The sequence below is a fragment of the Tribolium madens genome, unplaced genomic scaffold (genome assembly GCF_015345945.1).
Source record: "Tribolium madens isolate multiple individuals breed KSU strain unplaced genomic scaffold, Tmad_KSU_1.1 Scaffold_1;HRSCAF=32;Tcas5.2_LG8, whole genome shotgun sequence".
Classification (NCBI taxonomy): domain Eukaryota; kingdom Metazoa; phylum Arthropoda; class Insecta; order Coleoptera; family Tenebrionidae; genus Tribolium; species Tribolium madens.
Window position 1 is genome coordinate 259,821 of NW_025400984.1, and position 21,968 is coordinate 281,788.

The following is a 21,968-nucleotide window of genomic DNA, read 5'->3' on the forward strand; positions in this document are numbered from 1 at the left end:
GAATGTTTTCAACAATGATAAATATCAACATCACAGCGATTAAAATAATTATTAAACGACTCACCCTACCGTTGATATGGCAAATATCATAAATCTCTACCTCTTATTGGATTGGAAAACATCACACACCAATAGAACCAAGATTACTCAGTGATAACTCACTCACACCAATGGAACCCAGATTACTCAGTGACAAACTCACCTTTGAATAATAATTTGTAATAAACACTCACACTCGAACTCAAACTACCCCGATGAAGTGTGGGTTAAAACTAATTCTAACTCAACGATTTTTGGAGAATTGGTTCTCACAGTCTAAAAGACATCTGGTTTCGATCATCGACCACTCGGGGGTGGCTTGACTTGACCCTCGTAAATATTCCAAGTTTTATGGGTTTTCTCAAAAAAACTCTCGAGGTCTGTTTATAAAAACGTATTTAGTAAATTACTCGAGATTAGAAAACGATGTAAGTATCAGGAATAATATTGCAATTCCCTAAAGAAAAGTGAGAAAGAAAAACAAAAAAAAATAAAATAAAAATTACGGTGGAAAACCTTGTCTTACACAAGGGTGTCTTTGGGGAACTAATGTACCGAATTAGAGTGGTTTTTGGAAAAAAATTGAGATAAAGGTTTAATCTAGGGATTGACGATATTTCTGATTTTCAATATTAAAAGGAACCAAATTACTGTCGCGTTAAATCACGGGTATCTTAGGGAGACTAAAACACCGACTTAGGGTAGTTTTTGAAAAACTGTCAAATGCGACCAAACTAAAGTTTGACGAAATTTCTGATTTTCACTTATAAAATGTTAAAACGCAGTTGAAGATCCAACCGTCGAGCCTCGTACCGAAGGATTTTTAAAATCAGTTGCTAAAGGGGTGAAATAGAGTGTGCACTTTTAATCGAAGATAGAAACATGAAATTTGGAAAATATTTCTCTTAGAGAGTGGAGAAGTGCACTAAACATACACTTTTCAAAAACCAACCTATAACGGGATGAAACAGGGTGCAAACATTTAAACAAAATTGTAAACATAAAATTTAGAATTTTGACTTTTGAGGGTGTAAATGTGCACTAAGAAAATACTTTTTAAAAATCAACGAGGTGAAGTGGGGTGTTGCTTTGAGTTGATGAATCAAGAAAAGAATAAATAAATAGACTAACTTCACATTCCCCCTTTCAAATTAATAAAAGTTTAAATGGAAAATCTACGTGAACGAAGTCACGGGTGCAAGCTAGTAAATAATAAAATCATATTATAGAAACTAATTCTCAAACAACAAGCCTTGAGGTAAAAACTGTAAGTAAATAAATTCGTACACTTAGCACAGCAGCTAGTTTTCAAAGATGTGACAGCTATCAATGAAATGACATAAATGCAGTATTTTTCAATTTAAACTGCACTACTATTGTCTCAGTAGTGAAACAAAGCAAGTTTGTTTTTTTGTTGGTAATTTTTATAGCAAATAGGGCCCCTCTTAAAAGTGAAGCATCAATAGTATCGAAAGATCGAATTTTGTCGTAATCAATGGAAAAATATGTAAGGAAGTAATAATAATAATTGAAGATTTTTTACATCCCAACGGGTTCCAATATGAAATGCGTTTTTTGCAATTATAAAATAAACTTGCCATGAATTTTAAATGTCTTTTTTGAGTGGCAAAAAAAACCGATTCGTTTTACGACTTTTCACATTGTTGTTAGACATTTAATATGATTGGATTGCTCTATTGCTTTTCGTAATGTCCGATAATTATATTTAAATTTCAAGTTTATTGTTTAATGTTTTTTAAACAATTTTTACTATTATAATTATGGTTATTTCAGTAATTAAGTGATAAACCAATGCAGTCAAAAACCATGAAAGCACGAAACATGTGTTTGTACTTATCGAAAGTTTAATAAAATTTGTCTAAGTATATGTATCAAAGATAAGTGTTTATTGTTAACCTTCGAAGCTAGACAATTTTATAGTTATAATTCAATATGAATTTTATTTATCTTTGACATTATAATAAATAGTTAATGATCTTCAAAAGTGTGTTTATTTTGGTTTTTATACCTATTGAAATTTTACTTTATATCGCTTTAAAAAAATGATCACATACATGAAAATATACAAGGAGTTAACAAAAATTTTGTTTAACTAACTCTAAAACATGTGTGAATTTTAAGTGAAGATTAAGTGCTATCAACGTCACTTTATAGTCCAAGATCCTAGGGCAACGCGACGGCCAATACTAAGGTACCAGGTGCTACAGGTACGTAAAAATACTACAGAATCTGAGAGCTGCTAGATTAGGCGACGATTCATACGCTCGGCAATATCCAGAACGACTACCTACATCCTACGCATAAAATTTTAAACGACTGGAAATGTGTTTGTGTCACAATTGGCTTGTAAGTAAGCGTAGAAGTATACGAACTGCAGAAGGAAATTCTGGTGTTGGAGACTGTGGAACAAAATCGGCATATTGGGCAAAGAACAATTGCCAGAGAAGTGGGAATAAGCCAATCTTCTGTTTCTAGAATTTTAAAAACTAATAAATTTCATCCCTATCGCATGTAGTTAGTGCAACAACTAGATGCTGACTTCCCTCGTGGATTAGTTTTTTATTATTTTGTTTGGGAACATTTAGAAAATAATCCAAACTTTATTAATAATGTTGTGTTTAGTAGTGATGTTTGATTTTGTGTTTAGTGAATTGTGAATAGAATTGTGGCTTGTGAGCAAAGTGCGGGTGGCCACATAGAGCATCGGCTTTGAAATAACTAATTTTTGATTTACCTATTCTTTTTCTATAACAAAAAATTACGTTTATTCGAAAAATTGTCATTGATTGAAATACCTATGTTGTCATAGAACACCTACTAAATAGAACGCCTACTCACTGGTTTTTAAAAGCAAGGCCATCTGAATCAAAAAGCAACGCTTATAAGGCCGTTTCAATTTTCGATTTTCCCATATAAACTTTGTTTCTGTGACATTTCGGGTGTCAGTACCAGTGGCTATACTCACGGGTATGAAGTTCTGTGGCTATACTAGTCGGCTACCCCTGTGTATTGTTGCATGTGCGTGTAACAGTGACACTTATTATATTTTTCAAACAGCAAACTTTGATTCATGAAACTTTTAAAATTCTAACATAAATCAAGGAATAATTGCTTTGTGTATTATGGGTTGTCTACCAAGAGAGGTCAAGTGGGTCATTTAAGCTGAATCACCCTGTATTTTCAGTTTTAAGTTTATTACACAGGATACCTCAGAACTCGCGCCCCAGAGAAAAATGCCATATAAGGTAAGATACCAGGGAACATGGAAAAATTGTTAAAAAAATATCTATAAAGATTTCAAAGTTATGATAGTTTGAATTTTGCACTTTGACTCTACTTATTTCTGTTGGAAAAATAATTTACCATGTTCCTGGTATCTTATCTTAGATGAAATTTTTCTCTGGGGCGCGAGTTCTTGCGCACTCTGTATAATTTTGCTGCTCACTTTACATACAGGTTGGGTCAGAACTCGCGCCCCAGAGAGATGTAAAGTAAGATACCAGGAACATGGAAAAAATGTTAAAAAAATTTTATCTATAAAATTTCCGAAGTTGTTAGAGTTTAAATTTTGCACTTTGACTCTATTTATTTCTGTTAGAAAAAACATTTTTTTTGCTACAGGCTATTAGAAGAGAAAACAAGGAAGCTGTATCTTAAATTGTTACTCAAACAGAGTTACACATTAAGCATAATGTTATTTGTAACTTTTATTGACAATATTTTTGTACCTTTACTACATAATTATATAAAAAAACATACAGGGACATTTTTTTATTAGTATACATAGCCCTATGTATACATTTAAAAAAACCGGGTCAATTTCATAGGGTAGGCGACCAACATTTCAAGGTTTTATAGAGTAGTAGATATTTAAAATTAAAATTTTGTATCAATGCAGGCTGTTAGCCCTCACCCTCCTTAAACTATTTCTCCCTTGATACCACACAAACATTTCAATTTTTTCTTCTTTGATGTTCATGGTATCACAAATGGTAGTAACTTTATAAAGCTAAGGTTTAAACTTCAAGACTGACAGTTGACAAACTTGATACAAAATTTTAGTTTGGAATATTTTAATATCTAGTACCCTCTAATAGCTTGAAATGTTGGTCGCCTATCTTATGAAATTGACCCGGTTTTTTTAACTGTATACTTAGGGCTATGTTTACTAATAAAAAAATGTCCCTGTATGTATGCAAGATCACCAGTGTCACTAAATAGACATAAAGAAATGTATATGTCAAAATTTTTTGACAGATATGAAAGGTAAAATTAGTGGTTGACTGAATTGTCACCTCAAACAATTCTACTGAATCGAAAATAAAACTGTTTGGAAAGAACACAGTTCCTATTTCAAAACGCATGTTTTGAATCGGAAGCCCATATTGTGGTCGAAGTTCTAAAAAAATGAGTTGCAATGCCCGAATTGTTATACAGCAAATTAATTGATGGTAATGGTGATAGCAACATTTGCAAAAAATTTTATAAGCTACGGGTAAAAGTCATAATAACAATTATTAATTTTAATACTCGTAATATTTAATACTCGTAATAATTAAACGTCTAACACCCATTGATATATGACATAAACCTTGCAGCAAGTAGCTTTATCATATAACAGCGATCACGGTTCATAACATAAAGAATTTCAATAGTTGTTCAATAAAAAAAAATAAAAAGGAACCCGTATACAGAGTGCACCAGAACTAGCGCCCCAGAGAAAAATGTCAAATGCCGGCGGCAATAGGTCGCCAAAAAGTGCAGCCGAAGAAGTAACTTTTGCTTGCATAAGGAAGTAATTACACCCTTAAATCCACCAATCCCAGAAGGGTGTGATTCAAAAATTATATCCGTTGCTAGGTTACAAAAATAATTTGCCCAAAAGTTACAAAAAATAGCTGGATTACTGTAATTTTTACATTGATTAATTTTCTGTCATGTTGTTGAAGTAAATATAACATGCTATTTTCAAATATTTTTCTCGCTGAAGATGCTGTGCACAAGTATAGTGAGACAAAATCGTTGGAAATTTTTGGAAACTCGATTTCCATTTTACTTTCTACAACTTTCTTTCTTACATTGTATCTTCAACCGTATTCGCAGCATTTTGAAAAACATGAAACGGAGCACAAATTTTAAATAGATATTTTTTTCTCATATTTCTCGTGAAAAATTTAGTCGTTCGTTTTTCACAGCTTATTAGAAATGTAAAGCTCAAATTTTTTGCATTCTTTTCCAAGCAGCAATTAATAAACTGGTTGAATTTACATTAATTAATTTTGTATCTCGTTTCGTCATTACACTCGTGTGCAGTTTCTTCGGGGAGAAAAATATTCGAAAATAGAGTGTTATGTCAACACTTGCCAGAAAATTGATAAATGTCAAAATTACAGTAAACCAACTATTTTTTGAAAGTTCGGGGCAAACTGGTATTATTTTTGTACTCCAGCAACGGATATAATTTTTCAATCACACCCTGAGGTGCCCTTCTGTGATTGGTGGCTTTAAGGGTGTAATAACTTTCTTATGCAAACAAAAGTTATTTCTTCGGCTTCATTTTTTGGCGACCTATTGCCGCTGGCACTTCATTTTTCTCTAGGGCGCGAGTTTTGGCGCACTTGTATACACCCAGGACCATTGTGACAAAATTAAAAAACAACGAAACAAAGTTCATTGTAAGCGATATAATGCAAAGTATAAATCTGCAGGGCTCGACGCAAGTTACGGTTTGGAATCGGAAGAACCACCTGACATCGCTCAAGAAGAATTTGAAGAGAAAAAAAACACATTTATATTCAAATGTTAACAATATTGAAGAAGAAACAAAAGAGCAATCTTTTTCAAATTTGTGGATGCATGAGAGAAAACTACGACTAACGGCCTCCATTTTCGGGAAAATTTTTAATATGCGAAAATCGACCTCTTCAAAGAAACTTGTGGAAAGTACTCTTTTAATTTTTTAATTATCTGTCATCTTGACAAGCGAATCTTTATGTTACGAGTAGATTTTGAAACCACAAGTGTTAACCAGTTGTTTATCAATTATCATCCACGAGGTGACATAAATGAACCAATTTACACGAAAAGGAGTTGAATACAACATTTTATTTTTCAAATTGAACTCAACAAGGCTTAAAATTGCTTTAAATGTGTTAAAAGTAATCTAACGTTTCGTATTGAGAAATGCCAAACAGTTGTCAAAACTTTCTTACACGGGAGAAAAACCGTAAATTTTGACTGTGTGGAACAATAAAATATTTAACGAGCACATTATGGAAACTAATTCAAGAGGATGAAGATCATACACGAGCCAAAGGCGAGTGTATAAAGCAACGAAACAAAAGAAGTACAATTTTTTGGATAATTTTATTTTTCAATATAGTCCTCCCCTACATCAATACACTGGCGCCATTTGTCCTCCAGTAAAAATTTACTTTTATAAAAAACGTGTCCTCAAAATATTCGTCGTCGGCTGCTTTTAGGCCATCATGAGAGTCAAAACGTCGTCCTCAAAAATTTTGCCTTAGTAATCGAAAAAGACAAAAGTTAGTCGGAATAAAATCCCAGAATGGTCTTGCTTAATTTTGGCTGCGTTATGCACGGTGCAGCAGAAACACTTAGACTTAGAAAAAATTAATCTTTTCTGGTGAATTGCTTTACGTAAATTTTCAACGTGTTTGCATAGAAGTCCGCATTTATTGTTGCTTTTTTTGGAATACATTCAATGAGAAAAACGCTTTCTTTTCGTCTTAGACGGATTCTCGTCCCCATCGTAACTGTTTCAGCTAAAATTTTATTGGGTATTGTGATGGTGTACCATCCTTATTGACGGCATTCATTCTCTCACGGATTTCTTTCGTTAATGGGCCTCTTTTGTCAAAAATTTTATGGCACTGCCTTACTCTAGTTTTAAGTTACTCATTTTTCCTCAGAAATATAGAGTTACAAATTGGAAACTAATTATTACAATGAACTCAAATTTTGCAAGTAATGTTCAAATACATGGCACTATTTGAGGAGCAGACTTTCAAAAAGCAGTTTGTCCAAATTTGCATTTTTGCAAGAGAGAGAGCAAAAACTGTCCTTCGAAAGAAATAATTTTAATGTTTTATACCAGTGCCAATAAATGTGAAAAAATATGTGCAAACGCTACGGCTGGAGTACTAAGGATTTAAGCATTTTACAAAAAAAAAAACACAAATGTGTCTTGGACATAATTCAGTTTGATTGTCAAAAAAATGCTATTTATTTTTCAGCCTGTATAAAATGAAATATTCATCGAAACATAGCAAAAGTCGATTACAGTTTTGTGTCACAAATTTATTATCCTTTTACTGTTGTCACCCAATACCAAGTTTGCAATTTTATCAGATAACTTCTTTTGACATTAATTTGGATCTAAAAAGTTCAGTCGACGTTTCTGTTCAGACAAATAAATTAGTTAATACTTCACCCTCATACCAATTACAAGCGAACTATTCGTTGTAATTTATGTTTCTTGAAATCTTGGAATTTTAATTCAAATTCGTTTAGCGTAACAAGACCTAATAAGATTTTCTGCCGATAATTTTATACCAACAATTTATTTGAATTGATTTGGTACATTTAAAAAAGAATTAAGTAAATAATACATTTTAATCTTTACATACTTTTAAAAACTTATAAGTTCTACATATAGGGTTTTGATAAAATATTCTGCTACAAATGCTGTAATCGAAAGAAAAATTCCTATAAAAAATATATAAAACGCAATTTGCAAATGTTTTACACTAAGAACTTGTGCTGCCAAAGTATGTTTTTTTCTATTCAGTACTATTTGCGTATAATATGACACTTTATTGTAATGATATTGTATAAAACCACTGGATTTAATTCTAATTAGTAACTTATCAATTTGTGGAAAAACTGGATAACCTTTTACAAAAAAGAGATGCATTTGAACGGGAAAAATTGGAGTTTGACATAAATGCAAAAGCAGATTTCCGTCAGAATCCATGAACAACGCAGTGGATTGGTAACTTCTTCCGAAATCCACGGTCACTGAATCTTGTTGAAAAGCTGTTCTTCTTACACAAGCAAAATGGTCTTCACAATACACATAATTTTTCATTACAAATTCTTCGTCGGGATTGGTATAATGGTAATAAAATGTTGCTATGAAATGGTCAATATTTATGATCAAATTTGACCTAACAATTTCACTTAAACTTTCTATCTGGTTTTCGTAGATATTTTCTGTCATCACATTCATTAATTTGCTTTTAAATACAGTTGAAATGACCAGGCAATATGCAATCCACGTAATAATAAGTGTTTTAAAGGTAGGCATTCTATTTATACTACATTCGAATAAAATTTGATAGAGCATCAGGAAAGCAGAAGAGAATGATTGCTTATACAAAAAACGGCAAACGATCATTGTTAAAATAAGAGAAATTAATAACAATAAATAAACTTTTAAACTAAAAATTAACTTTAGTCGTTTCCACAAAGGTAAAGGTTTTGCTTTTGGTACCAACCAGTAAGCAGCATCTTCCATGTGTGTAAAACTCATATCAAAGTCTATGTGCTCTTCTGATTTCAAATGAAAAGCCCCTAGAACCATTTCTCCTTTTCGCCTCTCTAAATCACCCAAAATAGAATCGTAACTTCCATTTGTTTTGTCACCCCAAACTACAAATTCGTCATTTCTTGTAAAATTCGGTACGAATTTTAATTTTTCTATGATAATATCAAATACATCAAGTTCTATCCCTTGCTGTTCATTACAGTTGTGGCATATGGTGTATGGTGGTGACATGTTGTTTAAAATATTAATTGTTGTATTTTGCCATTGACTTGGTACATCAGCGAAATGTGACCAGTTAATGAGATGGTTTAAGGTACCATTTCGACAGGTTGCAAAGTTATAAAAATTGGTTAAAGGATTATTAACACTTTGCTGCAAGTAAGGTCTATAACCATACAGTTTAATATTTGATTCAATTTTTTTCTCAATAACAATGAAGTTAGTAATGTAGAAAGTTGAAGCTGCAACAAATAAAGATCGATACACTTCTTTAACTATAATAAGAAACACTCCACGAGGATTAATGTTGGGATTCATAAACAACTTTGTAAGAGTCGAATGCAAATTGTCTTCAGTCAAGTTAATGATACAAACATCACTCTTTTCATACTCAAACCATGTTGTGAATTTTTTTGTTAGATTAATATTAATGATGGGAAATTTTATTTGGTTTGTTAAATGAACTGTGTAAATAACTTTCTTTTTGTCTACTGTATCTAAAATATTGTCTATACAGGTAGGCAGAAACTTTAAATTGTCTTGTTCTGACGTTGATATTGAAGCAGTCGTAAAACTAAAACTACTCATTAAAATACACCAAAAAATTGAACGCATTTTGTTGAATCCAGAAACGCCAACATTCAACCAGTCAAGTGGTATTAAAATAATTTCCTGATTGCTTTTATACCAATTTTGATAATAATAAGTAATCACATTAAACAATATATGTATATATAGTATTATTTTATTTTCAGTTACAGTTAATAGAAAAAAAAAGAAATTAAAGAATTCACGTAGGTAATAAATTAATGTTATTCATAATAATTAATAATATGGAAATGTTATGGTACACCAATTTAATTGGTTAATAAGGATTATTGTCTAGGTAGCCTGCTAATGATAATTTTGTACAATTACAAATGGATTTAAATTAGTAAATTGGATGTTATGGGTGAATCAGGTTGGTTATTTATAGTTTTATGCTACAAATAACGAATTTTATAATTTATATACAAAGTGTCCTACGTAAGACTTTCGGGTCTAATATCTCTGTTATTTGCCAATGGATTTTTATGAAATTAAAATGTAGATAACTTAGAAGGTAGAGATTCAATGAGTATTAATAAAATTACCTCAAGATAATAGATATTTATACACTAAGTGAGTTAAATGAATGTTTATTCAAGAGAAGAAAGTTTAGCTCAAGAGCGCGTAGCGCGAGTGAGCTAATTCTTCAAGTGAATAAACATTCATTTAACTCACGTAGTTTATACAATATTTTATTCAATTTTGCGAGACTCAGCTTCAATTTACGGATTATTACGAATTTATGCAAAATACGACAACAAAAATCAAGTCTGTGACAGTCGTGGTTGGTACGTTGTTGTGGCAACACCTCCCTAGCAACCATTTTGGTATAAACAATTATTTTAATGTGAATCATTTTCGTGAAAATGTCGAAGTCAGAAATATGCGACGATAACGATATTTTTGTTCCGGAAGATGTAATGAACGAAGCACTAGAAGCAGTAGGCAAAGTAGTACCAGTAAAATCCAAAATATTATATGAAAAAGAGTATAATTGTTTTTGTAATTGGAGAAATAAAAAGAACGCCCGAGGAGTCGACGAGAAGATAATTTTGGCGTATATTTCGGAGCGATCAAAAACTGTAAAATCGTCTTCATTGTGGTCATACCATTCACAGCTGAAGAAAATGTTATTGGTTAAGGAAAATGTTGATATAAACAGGTTTGTGGATGTTTAACTATAGAATTTGTGCTAAATTAATGTTTGTAGATTCCATCAAGTAAAAGCATTTTTGAAGCAGCATTCTGTAGGACACAGGGCAAAGAAGTCGAAGGTTTTTACACGGGAAGAACTTGAAAGGTTTCTGGATACTGTTCCTGACGATACATTTTTGTTGTTAAAAGTAAGTAATAGATCAGATTTTTTTAAATGACGATAATAACAAGATTTATTATTGTAGGTTGTCTTTATCATGGGTGTTGCTGGGGGGTGCAGAATTGGAGAGCTGGTGAGCATGTCTGTTGATGATATTGACGACAGGGGAAACGTACTAGTCGTCCAGATTCCAGACACAAAGACATACAAGCCACGGGTTTTTACTGTTGTTGATGGTGCTAACCGCGTCCATTCAATTGACGTGTTTCGCAAGTACAARGATTTAAGGCCAGAAAAAGTTACTCATAAGCGTTTGTTTTTGAATTACCAAAATCAAAAATGTACCGTGCAGCCTGTGGGTTTGAACACTTTCGCAAAGATGCCACAAAAAATTGCTGGATTTCTGGGTCTTTCGAATGCAGAAYAATATACAGGACACAGTTTTCGACGTTCGTCAGCMACACTTCTTGCTGACGCTGGCGCTGACTTGACTGTATTAAAGAGACACGGCGGATGGCGCTCAAATTCAGTTGCGGAGGGATACATCGAGGATTCGCTTGCAAATAAAATTGAAATTTCAAAGAAAATTCTTGAAAAAAATGAAAGTGAAGTATGCGATGGAGCTTCTGGCGTTACAGTGGAAGCAAAAAGAATTGTTGAAGTTGCCACTACAAGTGGTATCAGTATTACAGAAATTAATGAAAAAGAGAACATAAGAATTACTAATGGAGAATTATCCAATCATTAATAAATGATGGATGTAAGCTTAATTTTAGTGACTTGCATAATTGTAATTTTTATTTTAATTCTAAATAAATGTTCTAACAAGTTCTACATATATATCTGATTTTTAACAAAGAGTGAATATTTTTTTTTTAAATCATTAGTGAGTTAAAAAAAATAATTCACTCTACCGAATAAACAATTGTTTACCTTGGTTGTTATGAAGTTAATAAATACGGTTTAATACGTCAAAATTGAATAAACAATTTTAACACATACTTTCTCAATTTAAAACTAAGCAAAGTTATTATTATGATGCAATGTGTTTCATAACTTGCGCCCCAGAGAAATATGTCATGATTGTAAGGTAAGATACCAGGAACATGTAAAAAAATGTTACCTATTAGAAGAGGAAGCAAGAAAGCTGTATTTTAAATTGTAACTCTGTTTAATGTTATTGGTGGCTCTTATTTGCAAATTTTTTAAACCTTTTCAAAATAATTAAAAAAAAAAACATATACACACACAAATCTTCTTGCAGCTCTCTTACGCTTGGATTCCAATCATCGAATAAGAGGTCATGGGCAAGGTGGTGGGGCCCAACCTGGACAGCCCAATCTCGGTGACAACCGTGGCAACGACAACGGACGCTTTGAGTCACTTTGAGTGGACTGATGAGTTAAGGGACTGCCTTCTGGATTGTTTCGAAAGCAGCGAACCTTCCCGTAGGGGGTACATGTCTCGCATGCATGAGAGATGGTGTGAGGTACAACCTGAGTACCAAGCATTTCCCTCTCAGAAGTTGCGAGACTATGTTGCCTACCTACACCAGTTCGGCCGGCTGCCTTAAGGGAACCGGTTGAACCAACCAGGAGGGTTGCACCCATAACACCAGGAGCATTTGATGACCGCCATTGTTTGCACAAAGCAAGACGACCAGAGCCACAAGACCTGGCTCGAATGGACTAGAAACTTGTAGAGCCCTAATGATCAGCCTCCTTGGCCACGTGGAAAATGGTCAATGCCCAATTTTTTATAACAATAATAATAATAAAATAATAATAATAATAAGTTTATTGATCCAGAATGTACATTCCAAATTACAGGATCACAATAAATAGAAAAGTATATAAAATACATATCACTACTTATAAAATTTAAACAATACAAAAAAAACAAAATTGCAAATATTATTCAGGCGGTTTATGTAATATGGTCTTAATTTTATTAATAAAAACATTTAATGACATATTAAATATACTCGTATCAACATGCTTGTGTAACAAACTATATTTTGAACACATTAACAACATGAAAGAATACATATGTTGTCTTGAATTCGAAAAAAAAATTATTGAAGCATACAGAAATTTTACTCTTTACACGTTGGACATTAAAACACAAACACGAGAGCAAAAAAGAACAGTTGATTAACGAGCTTATACAAACATGACATACTTAATAGTTAATTCATTATTAGTTAATATAAGTATTATTACTAGTGATGTCACCAACGATTTGTTTCCACACCAAACTCACATATTTTGTCAGAGTTTACAAGTGGGTCTTATTTTTGTTGCTTAGTTATAGTATCACCTATAAAAAATATTAAGAAATTAGTATATTTATCAACTAAAAAGTGTCTAATATTATATAACCAGTACAAAAAATGGGAAACTGTCGTTTGAAATTGATTTTTTTTATTTCTGTAAGGAGTGATTTTCAGTTAAATTTCTAATCAGAATGACTGGTGGCTATGAACCTTGAAAACTATAGAAACAAAAAAATAAAATTTACAAAGCTTTATATTTAGTACTAGCTTGCACCCGTGACTTCGTCCACGTAGATCTTCGATATAAACTGATGATTTTCAAAGAAGAAATGTGAAGTTAGTCGGTTTATCTATTTTTAAAAAATGACGAAAGTACGTTACAAACGCTTACACCCCATTTCTCTCCTCAAAAGTTAAAATTCTAAATTTTATGTTTATATTTTCGTTTAAATGTTTGCACTCTATTTCATCCCGCTACAGGTTGGTTTTTGAAAAGTGCCTGATTAGTGCACATTCCCTAAGAAAAATATTTTCCAAATTTCATGTTTCTACCTTCATTTAAGTGTTGACAACCCATTTCTTGGCGGATCTCTACACCCTCTAAGAAATACGTTTCTCAAATTTTATGTTTTTATCTTCGATTAAATGTTCCACCCCATTTCACCCCCCTTAGAAATTAATTTTCAAAAAATCTTTTTTTAGCATACCTGTACACCCTCTAAGGAATATGTTTCCCAAAGTTTATGATTTTATCTTCGTTCAAATGTTTACACCCCATTTCACCCCCTTAATTATTGGTTTTTGAAAAATTTTTCCTTAGCGAACACGCTCTAAGGAACATATCTGCCAAATTTCATGTTTTTATTTTCGTTTTAATGTGTACTCCTTTTTCTAAGAGGGTGAATAAGCTTTTTATTGTTATTAAAAAAAAAACTCGTCTTAGTGCACTTTTACTACTGCTAAAGAACATATATTCAAAATTTTTTGTTCCTATCTTCGTTTAAATTTTTATACCTCATTTCACCCCCGTAGAAATTAATTTTCAAAAAAATCCTTTCTTTGCGGACCTGTACACCTTTTAGGAAGATATCTTTCAATTTTTTTGTTTCTGTCTTCGTTTAAAAGTTTACACCCCATTTCTACTCTCTACGCCCTCTAAAGAACATATCTTCCAAATTTCATGTTTCTAGCTTCAGTGGCTTAGGCTATGCGTTGTCTGTCTGTCAGTCACGGAACTCTGTTATATACAGGGTGCACCAGAACTCGCACCGCAGATAAAAATTTCAAATAACATAAGATACCAGGAACATGAAAAAAATGTTACGAAAATACTATCTGTCATTTTTTGACATTTGACATTTTTTATGTCTATTTAATGATACTGATGATCTTGTATAAGTTTCTTTATAATTACTTAGTAAAAGAACAAAAATTTTGCCAATAAAAGTCACAGATAACATTAGACAGAGTTACAATTTAGGATACAGCTTCCTTGTTTCCTCTTCTAATAGCCTGAAGCAAAAAAATTTCGAAAATTATTTTTCCAACAGAAATAATAGAGTCAAAGTGCAAAATTTAAACTCTCATAACTTTTTCATAGATATTTTTTTTTAACATTTTTTCCATGTTCCTGGTATCTTACCTTATATGGTATTAATTTTTCTCTGGGGCTCGAGTTCTGGCGCATTTATATTATTCAATCGTACTAACTTTATTTCAAAGTTCAAGATTACATTGAGTTAATTTCACTCTGTTTGACTTTTAACAAAGCATAAAAAAAGTAGGCAATTAAACGGATTTTCTTAAGAAAAAATGATGTCAAGTAATTTTACATTTATAAAAATTTGAATTTCAACTAAGTTTTAATATTTACCATAAATCCCAAGAAAACTTAGAAGAACCGGTAAGAATATCAATCCATGCAGTGCTCCAATTATAACAATTCCCAGGTACATTCTGAAGTAAAATATCTGAAAAATTTGAGAGCGTGCAAAAGCTAGTACTATAATGCCGGAGAATTTGGTCAATGTAATTCCTGACAAAACCTATAGCTTAAATAAAAAATCAAATTTTCTCTCTGAGGAAATACATACAGAGCTTCCCATTTCAGCAAAAGCTTCAGAGGCTTTCTCAAGTGAGTTAAGTTTTGTGGAGTGTACATAATGATGAACTATATGACCACAAAACTCTACAGCTATTCCAACACTCTAAAAAATATTAAATAATTAATTTACAAACAAATTGTAATAATTAAATATAATACCATGACTAAGTTTACTAATGAGATTGCATTGAAATTAATGTTCCAAAAATACATTAATCCCATCAAGTCTATAATAATCATTAACACCACTATCAGGGTTGTACAAGCCGCAAAAAGATTTAATCCAGATATTAGAAATGCTACTATAAAAACTACAAAAAGCGATAATCCCAAGGATTCCAATGCATCTTCCCATATTGTTAAGTATTGTTCAAAATATGTGTAAAAAATGCTGAAATCACAAAATGTTATCTTGTTGTCATCTGAATTGTAACGCACCTGTACGGAAAAATTTCAACATTTGGTATATCTAGAGTTTTTGTTAAATTATCGCCAATATATCGAGCGTACTTTAATGCGTTAATGTAATCTTTCGATCCTTTTAAAATTGAGTGATAAGACATCACATTCGATGACTCAATAGTTGCTTTGCCTTCCTGGTTCAAAACAAAGTTTATTCCCTAAAATAAACAAATTATTAATAAGTAAAACACATCTTAATCTCTAATTACACTGGCATAAGAAGCATGGCCGCCCTTTGCGCAATTTCCGTCCGGATTATCCATCAAAAAGAAAGATACATATTGCGTAAAATATTCAGATTCGTTTAAATTCATTATACCATAATTACATGGTTCACAATTTCTTTTAAGCGTATGAGGGCAAAACGTCCCATTTTCTTTAAAATAAAAGCAACAACCTGTTGCATTTGCCCAATCTCGAAAATCATCAATCCAGGAACTTGCTTCCGTTGCAATTGTGGTACTAAAAAAGGAAAATTAAACAAAATTATGACTTATTATTACTCACAGATTTGATTGTGTATATGCTCGATATATTTGCGTAGAAATAGAATTGCTTTCACAAAAAATTCCTCCACACATCCTCGCTTGATATTCTGGCAATGAATAATCCACTTTACCTTTGGTAACCCAATAAACTGGTGGGCCAATCCCCATCAAATCATTCATGAAATTAAAGTATTTCAAAACGTGGCTATCTTCAGGCATAGACAGTTGTTGGTCTAGTCCCAGCTCGAGAGAGGGAATTACAGCTATGCTGACACAAAGCCATATAACAAACAATAAGAGAACAATGCACCGTACTGGAAAACTACAAAGAGGTATAGTCTGATACGAAAACAATTTGAATCTTTACTTCATTATTAATGGAGTAATGTTAGTTTTCCAAATCTTGTAAACAATCCCTGGTCCTATGTCTGTAGATGGTGTTTTCGCTTTTTCACAAAAAAAAATTTCCATTCTATTGGCTTCATATCGTTTAAGATCTAGTGTAAAAAGCGCTACAAAAGCAGTAATTTGCAAAAGAAAATTGAAGAAAATTGCAAAAGTGGCATAAATAGCGAAAGTATTCACTGCTGGCATTGTTGAAAGTGTACCAATTGCGAAGCAAAAGATTTCTGAACAACTGGTCAAAAGCATACTGGGACCCACTTTTGCCATGGTTTCGCCTATTTGTTCTTCTAAACTTAAGTTTTCGTTTCTGAAGCAAAAAAATTTCAAAATATGAGAAATCGAGTCAGAAACTTACAGTTTTTTTCGTTGGTGTGTGTGCACAATAATAAATATGTTGTCAACTCCGACTGCTAATACAAGAAATGGTATTACTTCAATTGTTAGCAGTGTTGTAGAAATGCCAGCGTATCCACACAAGCCGATAGAAGCTAATACTGATCCCAAAACAATCAGCACTCCACCAATGCCAACAAATATTTTCGTTTCCACCTAGTCGTTTTGTTTTTTTTTACAGCTAATAAGACAATAGAAATCTTACCAAAAATCTATCACTTGTGGTGTATCGACCAAGAGCAAGAGCAATGTATATAAACATTACAACATAACTGATGATTACAGTTCCGATTTCTGATGAAGAAGTTCTTGCTATTTCATCTTGGATCGATCTTTCGGCACTGTAAGCTATCTCTATGTATTCAGGTTTTATAAATTTGTCCCACCGTTTCATTAAATCAATAAATCTGCAAATAAATTAATAACAAATACAATTTATAAGAAAAGACTTACTTTTCCTCCCACTCAAGTGCTGCTTGCAAATCAGTATCTTCCAAATGATTTTCTACCAAGAATGTTAAACTTACAGCAGTTGCATCTGTGTAATTGTCAAAATTATTCCCACCTAAAGCCAAACCAGGCATGATTGGACCACCGTAAGGTGCTAAACAGTCTATTAAGTAAGGACTCCTAAAATGTTGAAAACTTCTGATAGAAATTGGTTTAGCGTGTTCCGTTTATACAGTGTGTCCCCGGATAGATGAAACTACTTTTGTTAAAGATAAAAAAATATCGATTTAAATTTTCACTTTTTTGGGGTTCAGCCCTGGTACAACTGATAATCTTTATATACCTAACGAATTCTCAGATAAGAGGTCGAAATTTTTAATCACGGGCGTCCTAAACGGGAGTATCACCCTGCCGTAAAAATATCCTAACTATTTTGGTTGTAGTTTCTTGCCACTTTCACCAAGGAAATCTTAATTCCATAGTTTTTCACAAAGACAGATGCGTTTTTTGATACAACTTACCGTTTTTGAGTAAAATCTATTTAAAATTTATGTTGCAAACTATAAACAGCATTAAAATTAAAAATTATTTTTTTACCCATAAAATTTAGAACGTCCGTGATTAAAAATTCACATTTGTTTAAGGGTATAAAAATTATCAACTGAATTCTGAAATATTGTGAAAAATAACTTATTAAAATCGCACCCTTTTCACGGGGTGCAGCACCCTTACATACACGTTAAAATTGAATTTAATTGAATTGAATTGAATTTGTAACAATAGAAACGGAACACCTGTATATTTTACAAAATTTAACCTCCGAAAAGCTGTGAAGTATTTTTTGTCAATCTGAATTAGGTACATAGAAAGAAAGTAATAGCCTTCTAGAGGACACATTTTCTCAATTACATGGTACAGATGGTTGCAATAAAAATGGAAAATAGAATTTGCTTTAAAATGAAACAGGTTTTGCCCTTGTCAATTTAGTTGTCAATTTGTCATCTCTCGCATTCAAATAATTTTTTCTGCAATGCCGCACTTAAATACCGAAAGCATCAAATGCAAATCAAGATAATCAATTAGCTGAGTACTTACGTGAAAACTCAATGAGTAGTGAGTACTACAAATTAACTGTCAGTAGTGTCAGTTCTAACTTAACCTTTTAGAATTAAGCCATGTTCAAAATGGATAAATATAAAAATCTGACATTTTTATGCTTTGACATTTTCCAATTTTTTTGCAACCAAGTGTAGAACTTAAAAAACAAATAAAAAGCTGTTTATAATATAACGCCGGCCGTTAAAAACAACAAGTTAAGTTATGTAAATGTTAATTATCGTTTTTCAAATTGTATAACAAAAAATCTTAAACATCACAGCGAGCGCCATGGTTTACAGATTTCAGTGACGTCTGCTATTTGGTTTACGAGTAGGTATATCGGCCAAATGATGTTATAGTTTTTAACGTTATAAAGCCGATATGTGGCAAATAGCAGACAATATTGCGTCAATCGCGTTTGTTAATTGCTTATTGGTCATGTGTCGTTCAGTACTTGTCGCGATACTAAAAGATTTAGACAGAATAATTCAAAATCGTAATGTCATATATAGAAAAATCATTTTCGTAAGACCTACTAAAAATTTTATGACACATTATAAGAGATTAACCAAACAATGGCTTGAATTTGTAACCCTCCATAAATGGCACGTTCCTTTGCAAGTGTTGCTGCACCCACCAGAATAAAACAGGGCCGTATTTAAAAGCAAAGTAGTGGTAGAGTTTTACCAAGCTATTATTAAAAAAAATCTGCTTTATTTAATAATAACTTGTTAATAACCACCTGGCTTTTTTAAATTTCTTAAAATACTTGACTACATCAAAAACTATTAAAATATTTCAAGTATTTTAGACAAAATCCGGCCCTGTTAAAAACTGACCTGTTTCAGGGTCCGGGTGGGTTCCACTAATTTATGATTTGTTTACCCTCTGGTTTACTCTTAACAATACCGCATTTAACTTAAAAGTAATAAAATTTTTAGTAGGTCTTAGCAAAATGATATTAGTATAACGGCAAACTTGACGCAAGTAGCCTTTTGTATAGTTACATGCATAATAACGTCCCTTAAGGGTTTTTAACGGCCTAGGCTGTTACGTTGCGGTTTGGACAGTACGGATATAATCAAATAACAATCACGTATCACAAAAATAACTTTAACCTACGATAAACACTTGATGAAAGTTTCTACGTAATCATCTTCTTCGATTTTGGTCGCGTTGTTTCCAAATAAACCTAAAAGAGACTGAACTGCACAAACATTTACATCTTTTGATCCTGAAAACACAGTAACTAACGGAGCAAGGCATATGCTTTCTATTCCAGATCCATCATTAAGTGTTATCTGAAAAAATAAATTACACAACTGTAAAACTTTGATTAATTCTATTACATTTTCAATTAAACTTTGTAGTTTAAAAACTTCTTTTAAAAACGTTGCATTAAACGCTGGACCAAATGTGTGTGATAAAATATCCGTTTTATTATTGCCAAGATCGATAGTTTGATTATAAACAAACTGCAATAGACGAATTAACGTACTGCTGCTATAACTGTTTGTATTACATACAGAGTCTACGTTTACCGTTTTAAAAAAGATTTGGTTTGTTCGATAGAAAGGTTGAAAATTTGTATCAAAAAATTGTTTCTCTTGTCTACTTCTACTGTGTGGGGCCGCCCATAACTCCACAGGATCCGTAATCACATTCAAAAAAATAATGCCAATCGTCAAGGCAATTATTCCGAAAATTGATATTAATAGAACTGTTATTCGTCGTTTAGACATAACTAAAAAAATTGACAAATTACCACAACCTTTCCTAAAAATTGCTTACATATGCCCCATTTTCGGAAACCAGTTTTAAGATAATTGTTTATCTTGCGTTGAATAGATTTAGATTTGTTTTTATTTCCTTTGTTGAATGCAGATAAAAGCGGTTGGGAATTAGTTATACGAAGGTACACAATAAAACATACGGAAACACATCCAAGAGTGAAAAGGACACAAGCTGCAATAAAGGAATCTTTTTGTACGTTTCCAAAAATGTAATCGTTGTTTGATAAATCTTCAAATTTTTCGCTTGATAAGCAGCTTAATTCGCAGTCGACACAACTGCACGCTTGAGATCCCTCCTACAACAGTTAACTATATTTACAGAAATTGTTTTTTTTTTAACTTACATAGGCCTCATTGCATTTGTGGACAGTGTGATTAATAGCATTTGAAGTGTTAACTATTTTAAAAACAATATCAAATGGTGCAAATCCGTTACTAGTACTTCCCATGTAGTTAAAAAATCTTTCAGGAGTGCAATATGCCGCACCGTATTTTCCGCAAACTAGTCCAATAAGTTTACTGCTTGTGCTAGGATTTGCAACATTTTTACAGGAATCGTAAACCTCTTGAATATAATTTTCATCAATATTTTCTTGAACTTTTTCAATATAATTAGCATTGCTTGGTGATAACGGAAAAGTGAAATCGTACTGGTTTGGAGAACATGAGAATATGCAATATGTATTTATGATGTTAGTAACACAAGTGGGACATCTTTGAAAAGGAACTGTACTCTGGAAGCCGTTTATCATATTCAGTGCTTGATCTACGTCGCAACATAATTCAGGATCATCTAATAAAGAGATGTTCTATGTTTTACATTAATATTTATGAAAATACATACCAGTTTTGTTTGAGAAAAAGAAGGGACAATATTGAATTAATTTTTGTTTAACTTCTTCATATTTTTCGTGAGTTTTGTTTAGTCGTTCAGGCAGGGTTTTCTCTGGGTTGTTACAATTTTTATCTTTGCCATTTTCTCTGTGACAAATGTGAAGCATTCGGCAATCAGAATGCACATATTCACATAGTATTAAGAAAATAAAAATTTTTGTATAACCAATGTCTAAAAAAACAATATGATTTTAAATAAAATCAAAGAAAATGTGTACTTACATGTCATGGCAGTTTTTTATATTTTACTTTGCAGATTCACTAATATCGAATATTGTAAAAGGTTCACTAACACTGATCATACTTAAACAAAATTGATAGCTTATCGTTGTGATTAATTTGAGTACACCTGCTTGGAGCAGGTGCTTAATTGCAACATTTGTTTTTAAAGTTGCTATGAGTTTAAGATAAATGTCATTAAAGAGTTAAGCTAACTTTAATTGTTGTAAGTATACCAGGTGTCCCAGCTATTAGTCACTCTTAAATCTTAATAGATTTCACTCATTAATAGATATTTATATGATCGTCGTAGGTAAGCATCACAAATTGCACATTTTTCTTAAGAGGGGCCTGATCGCGCTCACGTTAATGTAAAGGTATCTTTGGGGGAGTAAGACACCGATTTCGGGTGGTTTTGGGAAACACTATTATATGCGTCTTCGAGATAAAGGATCAAACTAGGAATTGACGATATTCTTGATCTTCAATTTTAAGAGGAGCCTGATTACTGACGCGTTGAAACAAAGGTAGTTTTGGGGGAGTAAGATACCGATTTAGGGTGGTTTTTGGAAAAACTATCTAATGCATCTTTCAGATAAACGATCAAAATAGCGTTTGCAAAAACACAATTAGGAT

At 32.2% G+C, this 21,968-nt stretch overlaps 3 protein-coding genes across 3 annotated transcripts; 1 reads left to right on the top strand and 2 right to left on the bottom strand.

Moving 5' to 3' along the window:
- Window positions 1-8,169: 8,169 nt before the first annotated feature.
- LOC123004045 lies at window positions 8,170-8,665 on the bottom strand. The gene is made up of 3 exons (XM_044397160.1): window positions 8,535-8,665; window positions 8,255-8,390; window positions 8,170-8,214 (listed from the first exon to the last, which is right to left on the bottom strand). Exons 1-3 carry the CDS (start codon window positions 8,663-8,665, stop codon window positions 8,170-8,172), a joined length of 312 nt encoding a protein of 103 aa, XP_044253095.1.
- Window positions 8,666-10,045: 1,380 nt separating this feature from the next.
- LOC123004046 lies at window positions 10,046-12,324 on the top strand. Its single transcript, XM_044397161.1, has 4 exons — window positions 10,046-10,598; window positions 10,647-10,779; window positions 10,837-11,244; window positions 12,064-12,324. Exons 1-4 carry the CDS (start codon window positions 10,303-10,305, stop codon window positions 12,322-12,324), a joined length of 1,098 nt encoding a protein of 365 aa, XP_044253096.1. The 5' UTR covers window positions 10,046-10,302.
- A 206-nt stretch (window positions 12,325-12,530) lies between these two features.
- Window positions 12,531-21,394, bottom strand: LOC123004159 (NPC intracellular cholesterol transporter 1 homolog 1b-like). Its single transcript, XM_044397280.1, has 18 exons — window positions 21,336-21,394; window positions 21,064-21,285; window positions 20,564-21,012; window positions 20,218-20,515; window positions 19,953-20,170; window positions 19,776-19,901; window positions 19,549-19,727; window positions 17,332-17,508; window positions 17,084-17,285; window positions 16,841-17,034; window positions 16,448-16,792; window positions 16,100-16,402; window positions 15,802-16,054; window positions 15,569-15,750; window positions 15,290-15,521; window positions 15,120-15,233; window positions 14,900-15,071; window positions 12,531-13,070 (listed from the first exon to the last, which is right to left on the bottom strand). Exons 1-18 carry the CDS (start codon window positions 21,340-21,342, stop codon window positions 13,042-13,044), a joined length of 3,702 nt encoding a protein of 1,233 aa, XP_044253215.1. The 5' UTR covers window positions 21,343-21,394; the 3' UTR covers window positions 12,531-13,041.
- Window positions 21,395-21,968: the final 574 nt, after the last annotated feature.

What these genes read in the sequence shown, in the direction of transcription:
- LOC123004159 (XM_044397280.1), bottom strand. An exon ending in ACTTTCATCAAGTGTTTATC is followed by an intron (nt 17,509 to 19,548) that starts GTAGGTTAAAGT and finishes TCAACATTTTAG; the next exon opens with GAGTCCTTACTTAATAGACT. An exon ending in ATTACTCCATTAATAATGAA is followed by an intron (nt 16,403 to 16,447) that starts GTAAAGATTCAA and finishes ACCTCTTTGTAG; the next exon opens with TTTTCCAGTACGGTGCATTG.
- LOC123004045 (XM_044397160.1), bottom strand. Translation starts at nt 8,665, where the DNA reads ATGGTTCTAGGGGCTTTTCATTTGAAATCAGAAGAGCACATAGACTTT. An exon ending in CCTTTGTGGAAACGACTAAA is followed by an intron (nt 8,391 to 8,534) that starts GTTAATTTTTAG and finishes TAGTATAAATAG; the next exon opens with AATGCCTACCTTTAAAACAC. An exon ending in TAGAAAGTTTAAGTGAAATT is followed by an intron (nt 8,215 to 8,254) that starts GTTAGGTCAAAT and finishes ACCATTTCATAG; the next exon opens with CAACATTTTATTACCATTAT.